The following is a 22,040-nucleotide window of genomic DNA, read 5'->3' as shown; positions in this document are numbered from 1 at the left end:
TTCCTCTACTGGCATGCACTCATATAAATAAATAAATAAATAAATAAATAAATAAATAAATAAATCTTTTTTTTTAAGTAATTTTTTTAACAACAGGTTAGGATAGCCTAAAGAATTTAGATTCCATTTGATCATCAACAAGGCACAAAAATTATAATTACTTCCCTCTTCCTCGATAAGAATAAGAATAAAATAAATAAGATAAAATAAGAAAAAAAAAAATCTGTACTGTGTCGCTTGCCCTCTGCTGCCACAGAGCCAGGATAGTATCTACGTCCATCACCCCTTTTATCTGCTCTGACCAGTGCACCATGGCTCTTGCTTTAGGCTTCACTGTCAGATCAGCTGTCAGGTCCCTGGTGGTAAGGCTCCGAAGTCCATTACCAACACCTGCCTTAGCAAAACTCTGGGAGCACACCTCCTAGTCCTCACACAGCTTCCAGAGCACTAAGTAATTTTCTCTAAATTATTTTCTGAGATTGACACTAGACTTCAGACATTCCAACTGAATAAAGTCAACTTCATTATTCATGGTGTCAACATAAGATGCTATCTAATGCTAAAACATACAGTTTTTTTTCTAAATACAAGCAAATTCTATGGTACAGACATACTCATCTACAGATCAAATAGCTCCCTTGATTATTCCTGGATTAACAAATATCAATGAGATAAAAAAAATCAGGAAACATAAATCTGAACTCAACTTACTCCTTAGTTATATTAATATTAATTAATTACATTAAGCTATATAAAGCCCATTTTTCACATTCACAAAACTGAGGAAGAGATACTAAAGAATGAGATGCAAAGTACAAGAACATACATAAAAAATTCACAATCGTCAGGCTTATATTTCTTTGTAGTATACTATACTGGAGTATTAAGAGATGGAAAATAAGAGGATATATTTTTATTGTTTCAGAGATGGACAGAGAGCCAGGGAGATAACTCAGTGGGTAAAAGTGTTTACTGTGCAAACCCGACAACCTGAATTCAGATTCAAAAAAAAAAAACAAAACATAATACTAAAGTAAATAAGACTTAAAAAGTTGATCTCAGTAACACAAGCATCTGTAGCTCCATGGAAACTCTACAGAAAAATGGCAGTCAGGAGTCAGAATCAAGAGAACTTCCATAAACTCACTCACCAGCCAGTCAACCAGGCTCACAAAGTGGTAAAGAGACCCTGACTCAAACAAGGCAAGAGCCAAAACCTGAGCTTGTCTACTGACCTCCACATGTACTCCACTCCATCACAGACACAGACACCACACACATACACACGCACATTGCATCACACATGCACAAAAGATGAAGGGTAAGTCTGAATAATAGTTATGAAGGATAAGTATTTTAAATTGAGAAAAGGATGAGAAGAAACAAGAACCAAAGAAAAAAATGAAAAGCCAGCAAACAAATATTTGTGTGTGTCTGTGTGTGTGTGTGTGTGTGTGTGTGTGTGTGTGTGTGTGTGTGTTATACACATGTGTGGGCTAGTGGACCTGCTGGTAAGCACCAAAGTGGAAGACAAAGGTCAATGTCAAATGTCTTCCCCTAGGGTGTTTCCATAGTGTCGCCTAACATGCAAGAGGTCCCCAGTTCAAAACCAGGAGAAACATAGTGGCTTTTCTTACTTTCTGGGCAGAAGAGAATGCTCAGTGGTTAAGAGCACTGACTGCTATTCTAAAGGTCCTGAGTTCAAATCCCAGCAACCACATGGTGGCTCACAACCATCTGTAATGGAATCTGATGCCTTCTTTTGGTGTGTCTGAAGACAGTTACTCACATTAAAAAAATAAAATAAATCTTTAAAAAAGAAAAAAAAATAGATGTCTTCCCCTAGCACTTTCTGCTTCATCATGTGACTGTGGTTGTGGTTGTTGTTTGGAGACAATGTCTCTCTATGTAGCTTTAGCTGTCCAGAAACTCACTCTGCAGAACAGGCTGGCTCAAATTCAAAAGATCAGCCCACCTCTGTTTCCCAAGTGCTAGGTTAAGGGTGTACACCACCACACACAGCCCTCTACCTTACTTTTAGAAACAGGTCCTTTAGCTGAAGCTGGAGCTCAACATTCAACTAGACAGGCTGGACAACAAGCTCTTGACAGCTCTGTCCCTGCTGCCATCATCCCACCAGCACCCCACAGCACTGGGGTTACCGAGGTGCACTGGTGTACCTGTTTTGGTTTGGTTTGGTTTTTGGTGGATACTGAGGATCCAAACTTCAGGCTTGTGTATCGAGCACATTAGCAATTGAGTCATCTCCCCAGCCCTAGAAAACATTTCTAATCCAAGCAGTATCTCAGGGGACTGTATGAGCTACCAGGGGAACTGGTTCCCACAGTTGGTAGGGTCTTGAGAGCAGATAGACCCTGCTCTTCTTCAACATGTCTGGATGAGTCAGCAGAGGGACTTCATTTAGCCAATACTTCAACCCACATGTTCTTCTCTGAAACCTGATGTTTCTATAACCCTCTCCTGACAAATCATTCTCATCCTGAAATAAAACAAAACAAAAGCTCTCATCCCTCAAACCTGAATTCTAATGTAACCTTTATGCCACCTTCCCCAACTGTCTCAGAGTTTGCTGCTCAAATAATGATGCATTTCTTTCCATGTTGTAAACCTTACCATAATTCTTTCCATCCCCTTCTAACCAACCCACGAGCTCCCTAAGGGCAAACCTGTGACCTATTCTGTTTATATCTCCAGGATCTAGCCCAGAGCAGGATGGATGGGAGAAGCCACTGGTTATCCAGTGCAGCTCCAAGAAGAAACAGGGCCAATGCTTGGACACGACTCCCACCATCAGCACCCATTGCAACACCTGAGAAAAAAAGGTCCCAGGTCAAAAGATCTGATTCTACCCCTGACTCTGCTCAAAACTCTGTTCAAATCACACGTCCTCACAGTATCTTAGTTCCCCAACTGTCAAAGTAAAGAAACTTTACTTTGTCATTTGTCCCTCAAAATCCTTCGGTAGATGTCTCTTATATACAAACACTAAAAATTTGAAAGAATTCTGAAATTAAATTGTTATGCAAGAGTAAATTATTTTTATCATTGCCTCACAGCTTGATACTTTTATAGCTATCTATTTTGCCAAAGAGCATGCTGTGAAATAAATTGACTATTTACTACTATAACTAAAAGAACTGTTGTTTTCCTCTAAAACCCTAAAGGCACTGTAGTTTACATACCCAAGAGAGTGAACACAGCAAGCATAAAAAAGCAAAGACAAATAAGCCAATTACTTCACATTTACTTACACTACTAACTAGAGATCCCTTTTAATAACAACATGTTTTTATACTAACAAACCTGTAATATAACTGGCCAGCATACTTTGGTTGCCTATATTATACATGTCAGGAATTTCTAGTGACAATCTGAATATTCTCCTCTGTCTGGTTTGATTCTGTCACCAACAACTGTCACAGCTAGGTCACAGCAAACAGACCTCCAAGCCCTTCAAATGGAGAAGCTGAAAAATACATGGACTAATGAGTCCTAAGAGATAGATATGCCTAATGGAACTGATCTGAAAAGAACCAAAGCCAGTGTCAGCAGCCCCTGTGAAGACACTTGGGAACTCCACAGACACAGAATAAGAAACCAGAGTGGCATCCAAATTTCAAACTTCTTAAAGTTAAAGAAGCACATCAAAACTACCACTCAAGACTGTAGCCCCTACAGCCCTACACCAGCCTTTGGCAGCAATTACAAGAAGGGGAAGCTCCTTGCCAGTCAAGCCTATGATTGCCCATACCAATCTCTTTTCATAGACAGAGGGTACAAAGATCTAGCCTGGAACTCAACGGCCCAGTCACAACTGTTAATGGACACACTACTCACTTAACTATCTTCCCCCACCAAAAAGAGCTAAGATCCAAGGACCATAAGACCTCTCTGCTTCTTTTACCTTCCTTCCTGCTCCACAGAGTACGTCTTTTACTCAAGGTGTGACTCCTGAAATAAGAAAATCAACTTGGCTTGGGAACTTACTAGAAATGCACAATTTGGGGCATCACCTAGGCCTTACTGAATTAGAATTTTCTATCTCTTCCTGGAACTCCAAACTCATTTTTGCAAAGAACTTTGTTTATTTTCAGTACTTTCTACAACATTATTGGGGTAACACAAAAGTGATGAGTTCTGAAATATACAGGCAATTAACAATTCCACAAAAAATGAATAGGCATATATATATATATATACACTTCTCTTACTCCCACCTGACTTGGGGCAACCCTTGACTACCTCAGTTTCTCTCTTGGTGGTGGTAATAGTGAGGAGATTGTAGAGTGTTAATTGTGACTGCCTCATAGGAGCAGTTCCCCAAGTTGTAAAATGTTAAGGGACTTCCACTCATGCATTTCACTCAGAAATGAATGGGGAGAGGAGTTGGTATCAGAGTCCTCCCTTCATGAACCCCATAGTTACTGCAGTCCCCTCCAGCAGTCTGAATCTCCTAGCCCCTGATCCTGAGTTCTGTGAACTGGCTGGCTATCACTTCTCTTGCTTGTGGAGTCTGAGGCACTTTATTCTGTGACTTGATGCCACCTTATCCTGCACTAAGCAAACGAGGAAAGCAGAGCACAGAGCAACCAGGCGGTCACATGTATACAAGCATGGACTCCTGGAACTGGCAGGGACCTTGGATTGTGTTGGTCCTCAATATCCGATGGCTTATGTGAACTATGGCTGTTATTGTGGCCTTGGTGGCCATGAAGAGCCACATGATGGACGCCATTGACTGCTATAATCTGCCCACTCTCACCTTCAGGTGCTGCCACCACCATGACTGCTGCTACTCTCAGGCTCAGGATGCCAGCTGCAGCCCTACCCATGGAAATGCATGGACCATGGCATCCTGTGTGGACCAGCAGAGAACAAATTCGAAGAACTTACGTGCAGGTGTGACAAGGAGCTTGCTTACTGCCTGGCAGCAACCAAGTACCACCGGAAATACTTCTTCTTCCCCTCTATTTTATATGAGAAAGACTCATCCAAGTGCGATTGACAGGCTACATGTCCCTTCACACATGGCAATGCAGTTTGCTTTCAGTGATCAACAATAGCATGCAATTTGTGCATAAGAATCCCTGGAGGCCAAGTGCAAGAGCCTGCATTTGCTTTTTCCCTCCATTCAGGAACTCACAACTGTGAGCCTGTGGAGTTGCCAGTCTGATGAAGGTTCAAAGTCCTGGGCCTGTTTTATACAAATACCACTGTGTTGGGCTTGGTAATTTTTGAAGTTCAACCTTTATGAAACACTGTACTATCTTCTACCTGTTGCAGAGGGTTGGTGGTCAAATGTGGATGAACACCTGCTTAGGCTTGGCTGTAGTAATAACATTGCCACATGATACATCTAAGAATTGTAACTGTAATAAAATATGTTCTCTACCTGTCAAAAAAAAAGAATGTGCCAATAATTTCATTTCACTAAGGTAAACAACCAGAATGGCTGAATCATGTATTAGTCATATGCTGAAAATTCTAAAAAACTACCAAACTCCTTTCCAAAGGAATTGTCCATTTTTTCCCATCAACAATACTAGTTACTCCATAACCTCACCAACACATGGTCAATCTTGCTGACTTTAGCTATTCCAGTAGGTCTGTTATATCTTGTGATTTTACTTTGTATTTCCTTAAAGACTAATCATGTTGAATATCTTTTCCCATATATCTTTAGTAAAGCTGTTAAAGATTTAATGCATTTTGTAATTTAGTTATTATTGAATTAATATTTCTTTATATTCTAAATAAAAGTTCATAGTCAGAAAATGTTTTTTGCAATCTTTACCCATATCTGTGACTTATCGTGTTTTATTTCAAACAGTGACTCTAGAAGAACAAAGTATATGATTTTTGATGTAATCAAATTTATTGACTTATTTTATACTTTGTAATTTCTTTTGTTATACTTAGGAAATATTGGCCAAATCTGATGTCTAAAATCTGGAAATCTAACATTTTTGACTTAGTTTTATACTAGCAAATTGGTATTTTTACATAAACATTTGGATCTGATTCATTTCTAACTTCTGTTTCCTTCTCTTGCTGGTCCCTATCTTACCTTCATTTCCACCTAAATCCAACAGCATAGCTAGCCCTGCTACAGGAGCTTTAACAAAGGTCTTGAAAGCTCCAATTCTGCTCTTGGTTTGGCTCATGCACACAAACCTGGAAGGCTGCCTGTAAATCCTTTAAAGAGACTGCTATATTGAAGGAAGGCAGAGCATGGAGTCAGTTTGATCTGTTTGGGTAGAACTGAAAACTTAAAATATTGACTCTTTTCTATTTCTCCTCATTCCCTGCATTCTTAATTTCTCTCACTGATGATTTATAGTTTTAGTGTACACAACTTATATTTTTGCTCAAGTTTCTCCTTAATTGTGTCATAAAAATCCTATTATAAATAGCATTTTCAGAAATTTTTAATTTCCTATTTTTCATTGCCAGCATGTAGAATTACAATTTATTTTTTATATAAACCTTCAGTTCTTCAATCTTGATAACTCACTTCTTCTAGCATCTTTTTCAACAGACTCGTTAGAACTTTCTACAGAGAAAACCATGTAGTTAGATAATAAAACAATCTTTGTAAGTAGTGTTTGGATCTACCCTAGGTCTCTAAGCCATCTAGTTTCCAGAACCTGGACATCCAGGCAGCGGCTGGAGGAGGAAAGGGAAAGGAGGCAGCAGTTAGGATGTATTATATGAAAGAAGAGTAAAAACAAAATGTGTGTATATATATATACACACACATATATATATATATACACACACATATATATATATACACACACATATATATATACACACATACATATACACACATGTATAAATGTATATATGTGTATATGTGTATATATACATATATGTGTATGTGCATATTTATGTATATATACATAATCATAAAACAGTTATTTTCTAGTTCCTTTTGGTACTGGCTTGAATTTCTGAAACAATGCAGGTTAGGCAGGCTTGGTAGCAGACACCTACATCCCATAACTGTTCGTGATAAAAATTTGCAGCAAAACAAGAATAGTGATCATATCATGAACTGAGAACACAGAGAATGTGTAGAAGACATTAGAGCAGTGTCATTCTTAGTGGTGGAGGGATCTGCCTTCAAAAACTGAGAAGAAGCAGGAATGGCCTTGTCATCCTCCTCTTAGTGGGTAGGACAGTCTTACCGTGTAGCCCAAACTCAGGGTCCTCCTGCCCTAGGCTCTTCAGTACTAGAACTTTTATCAGGAACAGTTATGGAATTTTGTCAGTTGCATTTTCTATGTATACTGGCTGATACTTGGTTAAAATAAGGTATAAGACTTAGTTTGTTAAAGGGTGGGCCATAAAGACTGCTTTTCAACATTAAGCCAACTTTGCATTTCTAGGGCAAGCACCATGTATTCATGTTCTATTCTTGGTACATGTTCCTAGAGTCTCTTTGCGAATATCCTGTTGGATACTTGTTCACCTGTGTTTATGAGAGGTATTCATCTTTAGATCTTTTATGTTGTTTCTTACTCTAGTATTTTACAATGGTGGTCTTATAGAATGAAGGAAACAGGGTAGCCGGGAGGAGCAGGTGTGGCCACCGCCCCAAGATGGCGCCCAGGACGGCTGCCAGGCCTATGACATGCACCTGACTTACTCATTATCTCAGACTTAGCCACATCCCAGCTGCCTGCACTGCGCAGATGCCATGCCTCGTCAGCTCCCCAGAGGTGTAGTCACTTGCTGTGAACCTATGGACTGCCTTTACATGACTGGGGTGATGGGGAGGAGTCAGTAGGGTATTTAAGGCACGCCCCGGGGTGGTTGGGGGGCATTCCTGTTCCTGCATTGCAATACTAAGTGTTCCTGAATAAACCTGCTTGAAGAAGGACAACTTGGTGTTTCGTCTTTCCTGCTGTTTAGCAGGAAAAATAAATGTTTAGCAGGGCTTGCCAGTAAGTGGGACAATCTAGGATGCTGAAGTTTTTTTCAATAATATATCCAAAAAGGAAAATACTAACAAGGCCAGGAAAAGCTAGTGGGCATGAAAAACATGAGGGCAGAATGTGACTGATGCTCCTGTGCTATCTGGTTTCCACTGTGCTGAAGACTGAAGCTCAGGGTTTGCACATGTCACACAGTACCACTGAGCTACATTCCCAGTCACCTTGTATTTGAAAACATCTTTAAGAAGACATGGTTTTCTGCAGTGACAGACACTTGCATATCTGTGAGGTCCAGTGTGACAGCCACTAGTCATGTCTTTTGAACAAGTGTGACATATCTGTATGTAGTCTTTGCTCTCATAGATTTTTGGCAGTTTTTGGCAGACTTAAGAGTTCTAGACTATCAACTAGATTCAGAGCTGAAGATATCATCTCCTTGTCTTATAATCTCTGTGGCTATCAACAAGTCAGCTGTTACTCTCTTAATTTTTGAAAGCACACTGTTCCTGTCCCTGGCACTTTGGAAATGTTTTCCCTTTGGTTTCTGCAGACTTACCACCATTTTCAAAGGATGAGTTTCTTTTCATCCTACTTGGGGGTCAATACAATTTCTTGATTCTGTTGCTTGATAACTTTCATCAGTTTAAGAGAGGTTTCCATCATTCTTTTTTTTTTTTTTTTTTTTTTTTTTTTGGCTTTTGCCTTTTGGCTTTTGGCTTTTGGTTTTTGGTTTTGGTTTTTTTAGAGACAGGGTTTCTCTGTGTAGCTCTGGCTGTCCTGGAACTCACTTTGTAGACTAGGCTGGCCCTCGAACTCAGAAATCCGCCTGCCTCAGCCTCCCAAGTGCTGGGACTAAAGGCGTGCGCCACCACCATCCGGCTTCATCATTCTTTTTCAAATATTACCTCTGTCCATTTCAGCTCTATTATAACCTTGATTTCCTCAATGTCTCTCTACCTCTCTCAAGCTCTTCAGAGTTCTCTACCCTCTTTTCTCTGACTTTTACCAGTTCAGTGATGTTTACAGTAATACATACTTTTCCTCACTGTCCTCCATTTCAGCTAAAGACATCACAGTCATTTTGCTTAAATACAAGGTGTTTGCAGCTCCCCTGTCTGTTCTTACAGCTGCCTTCACTCCTGTCTACTCTATCTTCACATGCTAACTTCTCTCCACCTCAACTCTCACCTCCAAGTCTCAGCCTTCACACTGGCTCCCTGTAACATGCAACTTGCCCCACTGCAGTCAATGTTCAAACAACAGCCAAGATAGTTTCTAGTTTGATTTCTTCCATTTTTATATACTAACTGTAAAAGAAAAACAGTAAGTTTTGTCCTCAAAGCCTGGACTGTGCCAACTGCAGGGATGCTACCTGTTTTGCCAGACCCTTTGCTGCTTAGCTAGCTCTAGCGGCATGGGCATTCACAAAATCAGACCTCTAGGTCCAGGCTCGGTGGCACACGCCTTACATCTCAGCACTAAATATATATTGCTGTGTGTCTCAATACAGGAAGCAGAAATGGATGAAAAATACCACCATTTCTGTGGATTTGTTGTTCTAACTCTCACAGCATAGGGTATAAGAAATTATAAATTATTTCACACTTGACAAGCCCCTGCAAGCACTTTTCTTATCCAAAAGAGTATCAGAAATTAGTGCAACGATCTGACAAGGTAGATTGACTAAAGTGGGGGGACCTTCAAATCCCCATTTAATAGCCTTATTCAGAGGCAAAACTTATTTTTACCTTGGGGTCCAAGGGGCCCATAACACCAACACACACACATACAATGCCTAAGTACATCATGGAATGCACAATACCCTATGAAGAAAATAATTAGAAAAGGAAATTTAAACTCACCTTCCACTGATCCTCAGGAAGCAGTTTTACAACCACAAGGTCCCCATTTAAGGCTCTATTACGAGCAACAACTCCATCAATAAAAATGTCCCGATCACCATCCTAAATTGGAGGGAGAAATAAAGGAACAGTCAAGTTACCAAGGCCTGGAGCCAAAATTTATCTCCTTCAAAGTGTTCATACTCTAAATCTGTCTGCTAACTTAACAAGAATACTACTCCAGGAGCTAGCAAGACAGCTCAGCAGTTAAGAGCACTGACTGGTTTTCCGAAGGTCCTGAGTTCAAATCCCAGCAACCACATGGTGGCTCACAACCATCCATAATGAGATCTGATGCCCTCTTCTGGTGTGTCTAAAGACAGCTACAGAGTACTTACATATAATAATAAAAAAATCTTAAAAAAAAAAATTCAAACCTAAGAACTAGCTGAGGCTAAAATCACCAAATACTTAAAAAGATCTACTAAAGGCAGACAAAAACAAAGGAAAGCACATAAAGAAAAAAACTAAGACTGTAGACTGATTACTAAAATGAAAAAGATAATATTCTTATGTTATCCTTTTTAGCTTTAGAGTAGAAAAAGAAAAACTGCCGGGCAATGGTGGTGCACGCCTTTAATCCCAGCACTCAGGAGGCAGAGGCAGGCGGATTTCTGAGTTTGAGGCCAGCCTGGTCTACAGAGTGAGTTCCAGGACAGCCAGGGCCACACAGAGAAACCCTGTCTCGAAAAAACAAAAACAAAAACAAAACAGAAAAAGAAAAATCTCCAAATAAAGCAGAGAGAGATGAAAGGAGCAAGAACTAAAATTAATTTAACAGATACATATGTAAACATTTACACTTATATGTAATTTTAAGTAAACATAAAAAAAATATGATTCCCTAAGGAATCACGTTTAAAACCTCAGTGCCAGAAAACAGGAAACCTCCTTTCAAGTTGTTGGTCAAGAGAGTCCAAAAGACTCTCAAAATAACATATGCTAGTGCTGTTGCCCTAAAATGCCTCTCAAAAATTGAAGGTCAATCCCTATTGCTGAAGATATCACATACTTCAGATACAGGACAACTTAATGACTGGCAGAAGAGAGAGAATCAGACTTCCCCCCAATGAGCATCTTAATTGGTTACCTAACAATCTAAACACATATAGAACACCACAGTGACTCAGCAGGTTATATTTATGCATATATATATATATATAAACATATGAGTATATACATGCACATGTATACACATAAAAATATAAGGTTATGAGAAGTAGTGAGAAGACTCAGGAGGAATTGGAAGAATGAGAGGGAAAGGAGATAATTTAAATATGTACTCCTACATGAAATTTTAAATGAAAATAGATTAAGATTCATAAAACATCTTTAAACCTCTATCTCCTGATGTCAGAGCACGGTGAGCCTTAGACCATGAACAGGAAGCACTGACACCTTAGGCATGCTCAGTCTCACAGCCAGAAAGGCCCCATGGTAAATGGTGTGGTGCCCAGCAAACTCACCAGGCATCTACTTCAAAATCTAATGCAAAAAATAGCTAGATAAAAACAAGTTTTGGGGGATCAGAGGCCAAGAGAAAAATGTCTCAACAAACATGTGCTCTTCTTTAGTCTTCCAAGTCATCCTGTTCCTTTTCAGAGAATAAAAGAGAAGTTAATTGTTGGCTTTCCTTACAGGAAAGTGTCATATAGCAAAAGTGTCTGGAAAGTCACTGATTTGTAATACAGATACTCTATACTGTTAATATTTAACATTCAAATAAAATTCTAGTTAGTTAAAATGGGCATTCTAAATCGCCAACTCCTCCCAGCTACAAACAAATTCAAGATATTTTAAAACAGATTTTCTATTCAATTTCCAGTCTAGTGATGACTGGCAGCTGTGGCCTACACTCTGCCAAATCTGACCCCACCCTCATCCCTAAGGAACAGCTACCGTGTTAGCCATAAAGAAGTAAGGCAGTTTGACCCTGTGATGAGCTTCTCAGAGAAACAGAGATGACTGGTAAATAGAACGTGAACCACACGAGTGTGACACATCACCACCAACTGTTGCTTTCTGCAATGTATTTAAAGCACCCTGGTCTTATGAACCGCCCGCCCTCCAATGAAGAGAGCTGCTCAGAGGTCATCCTAACCCATTCTCATGTATCAAAACATCAGCAATGCAAGGTCTCCTCAACCAGCAGCTGTACTCATCCTTTGGCGGCTCAGAAATAGAAAGCTTAGATGACTAGACTTTAGCATTGCTGTCTTAAAGAACCAAGAAGAGAGAAGGAGTAGAATCTAAGACAACTCCTAGCTAATGTATCACTACTCAACTCTTCAATTCCCTCAGAAGCCTATTATCTACAGCCAAGTCTGTCGTTTTAAAGATAATAAACTTAAGCCAGGTGATGGTGGAACCTTTAATTCCTGTACTCTGGGGCAAAGGCAGGCACACCTCTTGAGTTCTGAGAGGCCAGACTGGTCTACAAAGCAAGTTCCAGGACAACCAGGGCTTTGTAGAGAAATCTTGTCTTAGAAAGCAAAATAAAAGATCCTAAACTTAGGAACTGTTCAATATTATCCCCCTTAACTGGATTTTAAAGCTACACAATTCAACTCTTCACTTGGACACTGGAAGACTCACCTTATCCATTAGAAAGAATAGCAGAGTTGAGAATGAGGAAGGAGACAGGAAGTGGATGGTAAACGTCCATAGAAAAATAAAAGGAGTGTGGACACATCTAACTTTAAAAAGAGACAATGAAGGAAGATAATATAAGAATGTCATAATGGTCAGAGTATCCTCTATTGGTGAGATAATAGATCCTTTTGGACCAGGAATAAATTCCACAGCTGGATAAAGCATGCCTCCCACGACAAGACACAAATTACAGAGCTTCATAGACCAATATAATCCAGAACAAAAAAAAAAAAATAATAATAACAAGCTGTCCATTCCTTTTCTTTAGCTCAACTAAAAAAAGATAAAAAGATATTGTAATATTATCATTTATCTTACTTTACTTAAAAATTATTTGTTTTATGCCAGGGCCTAGCAAACACAGAAGTGAATGCTCACAGTCAGCTAGTAGATGGATCACAGGGCTCCCAATGGAGGAGCTAGAGAAAGTACCCAAGGAGCTTAAGGGATCTGCAACCCTATAGGTGGAACAACATTATGAACTAACCAGTACCCAGGAGCTCTTGACTTTAGCTTTATATGTATCAAAAGATGGCCTAGTCGGCCATCACTGGAAAGAGAGGCCCATTGGACACACAAACTTTATATGCCCCAGTACAGGGGAACGCCAGGGCCAAAAAAGTGGGAATGGGTGGGTAGGGAAGAGGGGGGGGAGGGTATGGGGGACTTTTGGGATAGCATTGGAAATGTAATTGAGGAAAATACATAATAAAAAAAAAAGAAAGAAAAAAATTATTTGTTTTAATTTTCACTTTGTATTTTATTTTTGCCAAGAATTCCACGATACTAGCAGGTATGTAACACATCCCATACATTTAGAATCTGCCATAAGGAAAAAAAAATCTACTTACTACCAATAGAAATTATAATAATTCCAAATCAAGTTCCTTCAATACAAAATATTCTTTCACACGTGATGATGAGGACTTAGCCCACTGGCCTAGTGGATATTTTCACATGGCAAATAGCACCCAGTAAACATTTTTAAAGAATAAACCTAATCTAACAGAGGGTATTTTATCAACTCTTCATATTAGACATGAGAAAATCTTTCTATCTCCTGTGCTCAGACCATAGGTTCTTTTCCTACGCGTTCCTGTCTTACAGGTAAGCATTCAAGCCCCAACACTGCACTTCCTAGTCTACCTGTAGGCATTTTGCAATTCACACAAGTTTGGTCTTGATGTGGACATGAACTATACTTAGCCAGAAATTCATGCTACTGAATTCTATCAATTCTTTTCTACAATGCCTCTGAATATTGAAACTGACCAAAAGAGCCCCAAAACAAGAATACAGTACCATTCTAACATCCAAAATTAGAGTATATTCACCTACAATTGGGCCTTGATAAGCAGCCTTTACTGCCAGTCTTCCCAGGGGTGAATTTAGTATTAGTAGTTTCTGGGAGAATGTGACTATTCCATTAGGTTCTAGATAAAAGAACATACACATATTTTATAGGAAAACCATCCTAACACTGCATCCATCTGAAACTTTCTAAATAGAATATGACAGGAAAAAAGTTTCAAATAGAAAAACAAATATAAACCTTGGAAACACAGATGTTTTGCTTTTTCCTTCCTAATGTTAGTAAACCAGACAAGCATATAAACATAATATTTGTAAAGCAAAGAATATGAATTTAACTTGCAGGATCCTAACTAGACTCTGTACACCTCCTCATCTGACAAGAAATTCTAAGAGGCAAAAGAATGTGTTCCCCTGAAATTGGCCTAAGCACCGAGGTGGCACTCTGTACTTCACACAAGTTAAGGGATGGTATTGCTAAGAAACACGGATATAGAACTCAGACCTGTGGGGTAAGATAGCCATATATGCATATGCTCACGCCCTGGTTAGATGTAAAGGAACCAAGAGAAGACAAGAATCAAGCTTGAGAAAGAAAGGTGTTGGAACACAGGTTAACAGTCAGCCCAAAGCTCCACAGAATATGAATTCTATATGTAAACAAACATGGGTACAAAGAGGTATATTTGTCATAAAATTTATTTTAATGCTATTTTTATTTATGTGTATGCAAAGGTGACTAATCATGCATGTAGGTATCCACCAAAGCAGAAGAGGGAATCCGACTCCTTGGAGCTAACGTTACAGTACTGTGAGGCCCTGGTGTGGTGCTGGGATCCAAACTTTTATCCTCTGCAAGAGCAGCATGAGGGCTTGACTCCTGAGCCATCTCTCCAGCCCACTTCATAACCTCTTATATATTTGGAACTGTCCCTTAGTTCTAGGCTTCACATGTGTTAAGTGCTAACCTAACAGGGATTTACCTTCAAAGAACTCAAGACTCAACGCTTAGGAAAAATAAAAGCTATAGTAAAGTTTTCAAACTTCTACAGTCCCCTGTATCCTTGCAGCCAGCGAGGCAAACACCAACATACAGAGTAGATGAGAGGTCTGAACTCTGGTCAGTTCATAGATATCTCACGCGATGAATTCCTTACTCCATTAAGTGAGATTCTCATGCTTAAAAATCACTGTTTCTCATACACGAGGACTCCCTAATTAAACTTAATTAAACTCCTCCAACTAGAAGGCTACGAAAAAAAAAAAAAGTCAACCTTTCTAATGTGAGAAATGTTGGTTATACAGAACCTACTGAGACAGCTAATCTTGATTCTAAGATGGCACGTGGCACCTTCTTGCATGTGACCGTCATAGTATGAGCAAACTCTAGAATCTAACCACATGTAAACAAACTCTACACACTCTACTGCTTAACAGAACTGTTCCCAAAGTAAAATACCACCGCAAAGTTGTTACTTTACAAGTCAGAATATAGATATGTTTTGTCTGAGGAAGAGACTATGATTTAAAGAAAACAGAGTGAAAACATCAAAGATGTTTTTTCCCTACTGTAACACCAAGCCTTGAACTTGAGGTAAATGCGAGCCCTTGATTTCTGATGGGAGAGAGAAAAAGAGAAAAGGAAACTGAGCAAAGCTTGAGAAAAGAGAATAAGGACACTGCAACAGTAGCAGCAGTAGTAACAATAACAGTAATAACAGAATCACCTATGAACAACACAGCAATGTTATTAAACTTGCCATGTAGCTAATGAAATATGTCATACTTCTCTAAGCAGAAGTTCACCCCTATGTTTCTCTTCCACTGTTAAAAAAAAAAAAAAGTAGCTCTCCATGACGACATCCTGGGAAAGTTAGGCCAGGAACTCAAGACTATTGCTCTTCCAGCCTCAGGTACAACCCTCTGCACAGACCTGCCGCTAACTACTTATCAGTGCAGGACTACTTTAACCAGAGAGAAGCTCTTAAGACAAGTCATGAATACAAGAAACAGCCTAAAAACAAAAACTAAAGTGCCTTGACCAAAGGCTGATCACCTGCACAAAAGTGAAGTGAGAAACCAACAGAAAAGCATTACACATTATTTTTGGACAAATGTTCAGATTAGCTCATGCAGTAGAACGAAAGTAGATAGCATATTTGTTTAGGAAAGATTAACTTAAATCAGTGGAAAAACCTATAAATCCTTTTAAGCTATAAACCAAGAGCATCCAATTACATGGGCTGGCGGGTAGTCTGTGAAAGTCCAGCTGCTTTCTGCAGCCTCAGAACAAATGTCATCCCTCTCATTTGGCATTCAATTTTAAGACTGGCAGAAGGGGTAGTGAACAAATTTTATTTATTTAAATTTGAAACAAATCTTTGCCTATTCTCAATTTTGTTTTACTATTCTGCTTTTTAGTCAAAGTATATGATTTCAAGTTCAGAGTACATCTAAAATATTCAATATGACATTAAGTTTATTATAAAGTTAATAAACTTACCGGAGAAGGAATGAAGGCTTCATGAAACTTCTTTGGGTTGATTCTCAATACACCCTTTAAAACAAAACAAAATAAAAATCTTTGAAAATTCTACTAGCTGGATATTTATTTTTCCTATGTATGTTATTCTCTGATTAAAAAGTTCTTAAACAATTCGATTCAGAAAACAAGTTAGATGTATGAGAATTAATTAAGGCTGGTACAGGAAAAACTAGGTTCCAGCACTGACAGCTGAGACTGCTGCCCTGCTCTGATGGACACAGGCAGGAAATACCAGCCCTCGGCACAGAGCAGGACATGACAACTACTCATCTTCAGCTTAAACCTGGACTCTAGCAAGGCTGTCTGGAGAGTATGCCTCCTTCATATTAGCAGCCTATTTTGCTCCAGGTCAGTTCCATGACCTCTGCACAATGTCACATTTCTGGGACCGTTTTCAAACTGGTTTCTAACTGGATACTTAGCCCCGAGGAGCTGGACGTGCATGTTCTACTCTGGCTCCTTTGCAGAACCGAATGAGTTAATCAAAATGGTTCCCAACAACTCTTAATGCAAATGTCAATGCTAGCTCCCACAGCTAGGCCCCCCAGTCGGCCTTCAACTTCGTATTGACTCCAGCACCAAGTCAGGATCCACTTCTATTTATGTACAGGCGTGCAAGGTGGGGGCAGTCCTCAACGGCCACTCAGTGCTGTGGGTCTTTTTCAGGCAGTCATAACCTCCCCCAGAGTCCAGCTGCACTCACGGGCCACTGGAACACGTGCAGGGAAGAAGCTGTTTTCCTACCAACACAACTCAACGGATAACTTGAGAAAGTGTTTAAAGAACACTTTCCACTAAAAGGAATGACTCAAAGGCACAGAATTCACAAGATAGGTGAAGGTATAAGATTAAATGGAAAATAATTTCTTTCTTTCACAGGTGTTTAAATTACAAATTTCCATGCCATGATACACATCTTAACATACCAACTAGATTATCACAAATGATCACTCAGTCCTTAGCCATTTGTATTGATATTTGATACTGATTATGATCAAGCCCCAAACAGACCACATAGGGTACTGAATAATAACTAAGCTTAGTCCTTGAGAAAGAAAATGTATGGGATGCTATGAGATTACAGCTACAGCACTTTCAGCTAGCACAGTCCTAAGAAAAGATCAAAGGTGAAGGAAGGGGACGGGGGCAGTAGAGGTAAAGCAGGTGAGGCGTCCAGCACTTGCTTGACCCTATGTGGCCAGAACTCTACTGGTTACAGAAAGGGGTCAGGAGATAGAGCTGACAAAGCTGCCCAGGCTTTCTTGGTTAAGAGTGCTGAAGCAAATTCACTTTCTAAAGCAACTGATTCTTCCTGAAGGAAAGGGGAAACACTTAAAATTTTTTTCTAAATACTCATACACTCAACAAATATTTCCTGACCACTAGCTTGACAGGCACTATGTATGATGAGGAGGCTACAATAGGGAATAACAGACAGCCTTGAGGGAAAGTGCTTCAGTAAATTTAAACAGTATTTTTAAGCATTTCATTCCGGACAGCCTTTTCTAAGCTTTTTTTTTTTTTTTTTTTTTTTTTTTTTTTTTTTTTTTTTAATTACTATTCTTCTACCATCTCCCTTTTAGTTCAGCAAAGGGTTAGCCTCTTGGTTTGAGTGTGCCTTTAATTGCACAATACTGCGAGAAGCCAAAGCTGGGCTCCCAGGAAAGACACACATTGTTCAGTTCTGCATCTAGGCTCAACTTAAAATATATGAAAAGGACCAGAAAGTTCTTGATTCATGATTCTCTCTCCCAAACCTCCCAACAAATAAAAGCACAGAGGGTGGGAAAGAAGCCTTGCTTCAGATTAGCATATGGAAATTTGACTTAAGAACTGGTCAGGAACAGACCCCAGAGAGAACAGATAACATGTAGAACCAAGAAACTCCTCCTGAGTCCTCAGCAGAGTAGAGATGTCCCCGCAGCCTGACAGAAGGCAAGAGTACAGCCTGTCAGCTCAAAGACTCACCCTGCAGAGGGTCAGTCTCACCCAGAGGAGGCCAAGGCTTGTGTTTCTCACCCAATCCCCTTTACTTCCTCGTTTTCAAACTTTTCCAGGCCTGGAGTTTAACCAATGAGGATCCTGTACTTCCCATCCCATTCTGAATACTTCTGTGACTTCTTACCAGATCAGAACCTAGCCCTGCCCTAATGTCACTGCTTCCTTTGGGTGTTATCAAAGAGAACATCTCAAGGATGGTGAAGACTGTTTCCCAATAATAGACTTAAAATTAGTGTGTTCCTATATTCTCAAATACCCCTTTGAAGTTCATGTCCTAGTTCTTGCTAGACTTGATACAGGTGCCTTCTAACTTGCTGATTATAGCATTAATTCACTAATGTTTTGCTCGAGTGTCACTGCCTTCCCTTATCCCAATTTCTATACCCATATAGGGACTTTGAATCCACATCAATGACCAAATCACTCCTCCTACACATAATCAATAAAACCTACCTCTCAACTGACCCCCAACTATCTGACTTCTCCTAGCCTGTACTCAAAGACCAGAATGGCACTGCAGAAAAATAACACACAAATGGTCTAATTAGTCTAACTTGGCAATCACAAATACATTTTAGCTGGCTTACAGTATGTTTGAAAAGACTTAAAACTAAGAAATTTCACACATAAAAATGTTTCCGGATTTTTTCTTTTCTTTTTTGAGACAGGGTTTCTCTGTGTAGCCCTGGCTGTCCTGGAACTCACTCTGTAGACCATACTGGCTTAAACTCAGAAATCCACTTGTCTCTGTCTCCCAAGTGCTGGGATTAAAGGTGTGCACCACCACTTCCGGGCTCCAGATATTCTCGAAAAATAATCTTAAGATGTACAACTGCAGACAGGGCAACAACCACCTCAATTGAATTACAGATGTGCTAGACAGTACTTAAAAACAATCTCAAACACCATTCATATGTGTAGAATATGGACCGCGTACTTTTAAGAGCTAATGAACTAATTTAAATTAAACTAGCTAATTTGACTTAACTACTACTGTTTTCTTCTTTTGATATAGACAAGGTGACTGAGACACTGAGAAGGTAAATCTGGAAAGTCAGGCTCCAATACCTCTGTGTTAATAGCCATCACCAGGACCCTTCATACATTTACACCCTCCCAAATCCACACAGCTTTAATTCTGTCTTCTTTACCTTAACCAACAGCAAGATCAGGTCTTCACCTGATACACTCAGATGCTAACGGACAGCCCCTATTCCTCCTTTTACCTCCCTGTCCATATGCATGCACTAGCATGGTGTCCACTCAGGCTCCACATGCACACACTAGCATGGTGTCACACTAGCATGGTATCCACTCAGGCTCCACATGCACACACTAGCATGGTGTCACACTAGCATGGTGTCCACTCAGGCTCCACATGCATGCACTTCCCTCCTCACTGCACCTCTCTGCCCTTTTTTCATCCCACACTATTTTCTTATCTAGTGGATTTTGGTGGCTTTCTAAGTGGATGTCCAGGTTCCATTCAAGTCTACACATTTCACCACAGCCAAAGAGACATTTTTAACATGTGAAATGGACTGTGTGCTACCTACTTAATACCCTTTGATGACTTGCCATTGTTCTATGCATGATATCTGCCAAGTCCTGCATGGCCATGTGAAAGGGACAGTGTGACATGATTTCCCATCCCTGGGACAGAGTCAGCAGGGTCTATGCCTCTGAGTGCTGACAGTTGCTAGGTGTAAAACTTATTTGTATATTGTACTTTCTGTTCCTCCTTCTGGGAAAGTCTTCTCTGCCAAGGTTGATGACTCCTGGATAGCCAGAGACAGTCCAGGAGTCAAGGGCAGGTCTATGTCCTTAGCAAAAAAAAAAAAAAAAAGGNAAATGCTGTGACTTTCAAGACAGCCCTTAAGGCTATGGGAAAGAACTCTGAAAACATGAGTTCAAAAACATAATTTTTCAACTATGCAAAATATAAGGACATACTATGAATCATATAAGAGGATGATTCACAGAACAACAACAAAAAAAAAAAAAAAAAAAAAAACCCAGAGGCAGTTACACTATAACCCAGCTTGTCAGAAAGATATAAAGGCAGGCAAATTCCTGGAACAGAGCTAATTTAGGTGCAGGCGTGGTCTGAATGGTAATCTCAGGATGAGATTGCACCCAGTTAAATTTCTTCTTTGTGCTTACAAAGACAGGCAGATCTCTGAATTCCTCTGCAATGTTAAAAAAAGGTGTACTTGCTGTCTTCTAAGAATCAAGGGAGAAAGTGGTCATGGGATGCTGATTCCTGGGATAATCAAAAGGGAACCTGGAGTAAATGACTGAATTGATTTGGAAATAACACAGGCTGCCAGCTTGTACCCCAAGATTGACTTCGAGTCGTTTTTTTTTTCCACTCTCAAACACCCCTTCTCTCAGGAACCCCTTTCTAAGCAAAAGCTGGTCCCTGGCAAAATCCAAGTTTCTAATATAGTCTAAGTCCCTAAAGGACTTGGCTACTGCCTAACTCCACCTTTGCTCCATTAAGCCTCAAAAGACTGCTTCCTTTTCATCCTCAAGAACATCAAGTCTTCTCCATGCTGTTCTTCTGCTTGCTGATCTCTTTACCTATATTCTTTTCCAAAGCTGAAATTAGCTGCTCACTTTTGCTCTTTAGATCTCACCTACAGGATGATCTCACAGAGACTTCCCTAACCAATATGTGCAGTGGTTCCTTCTATTCTCTCTCCTCTTTCTCTTGGAACAATGACCTACAATTTCCTTCATTATTACAGTTATTTTTGCCTACCACCCCAGTGACTTTTCTAGTGCTCATTCCCAAATGCTCGACATTCACTAGGCTGTCAAAAATGTTTCTTCAGTTCATTAGTTACCTATTATCTGCAAAGTTGACATTATCCCTTTGTCCCTGGTATCATAACTCTGAATGCTACCTCTCTTCTTAGGGATTCCATAATAATGTCGCCTCTACTGTTCTGTTCTTTAATACTTACCCAAGCTGACCTCAATATGTGTGTGCGTGTGCGTGTGTGTGTGTGTTCTGCCTGTACTTCTGTGCATCATGTGCATACAGTGCTTTCAGAAGTCAAAAGAGAGCAGATACGTTGGGACTGGAGTTACACACTGTTGTGAGCTGCTATATGTGTGCTAGGAATTAAACCTGGGTCCTCTGGAAGAGCATCCAGTGCTCCTTATCACTGAACCAAATCTCAAGCCCTCTGAGCTCAATTTTAGCAAAGAGCAAAATTCCTAGAAATGATGAGACCATCATACCCTCTGTCCTAGAATAGGCCTTTTCAGAGGTCAAAAACAACATCTTGCCAATATTCTATTACAACTGGAATCTGACATCATGTCTCCAGCAGTTCTAAGGACTTATTTTGGACTTCTGGTAGTCAGTGCATAATCTGGATTCTGAAGGAGCCAATTGTACCATCTCTTTGCCCATGTCCCTTAGTTATCCCCTTAAACCTCCTTTCAGGGTCTCACCTCTCATAGCACTTCCCATAACAACCAACCAATAGGGCTCCTATGCATAGAGTACTGACACACTGATGTGAGAACTTGGTTCACCATTGGTTTTATTTCACCAAAGTGTGGACACTATGCCCCTTCTTAGAATTGGGAACAAAACACCCATGGAAGGAGTTACAGAGACAAAGTTTGGAGCTGTGATGAAAGGATGGACCATCT

At 39.8% G+C, this 22,040-nt stretch overlaps 1 protein-coding gene across 3 annotated transcripts in view; it reads right to left on the bottom strand.

Moving 5' to 3' along the window:
- The window catches only part of Dis3l2 (DIS3 like 3'-5' exoribonuclease 2), a 328,742-nt gene that overhangs the window by 262,163 nt on the left and 44,539 nt on the right, over positions 1–22,040 (bottom strand). For all 3 annotated transcript variants that reach the window (XM_021163217.1, XM_029476858.1, XM_029476861.1), the window contains exons 4-5: positions 16,329–16,382; positions 9,824–9,925 (exon numbers count right to left, since the gene is read on the bottom strand). In XM_021163217.1, coding sequence (XP_021018876.1) covers positions 9,824–9,925; positions 16,329–16,382 — 156 coding nt within the window. The remainder of the gene's footprint in view (positions 1–9,823; positions 9,926–16,328; positions 16,383–22,040) is intronic.

Source organism: Mus caroli, chromosome 1 (assembly GCF_900094665.2).
Source record: "Mus caroli chromosome 1, CAROLI_EIJ_v1.1, whole genome shotgun sequence".
Taxonomy (NCBI): Eukaryota; Metazoa; Chordata; class Mammalia; order Rodentia; family Muridae; genus Mus; species Mus caroli.
This window is presented reverse-complemented; position numbering and strand designations above follow the sequence as displayed.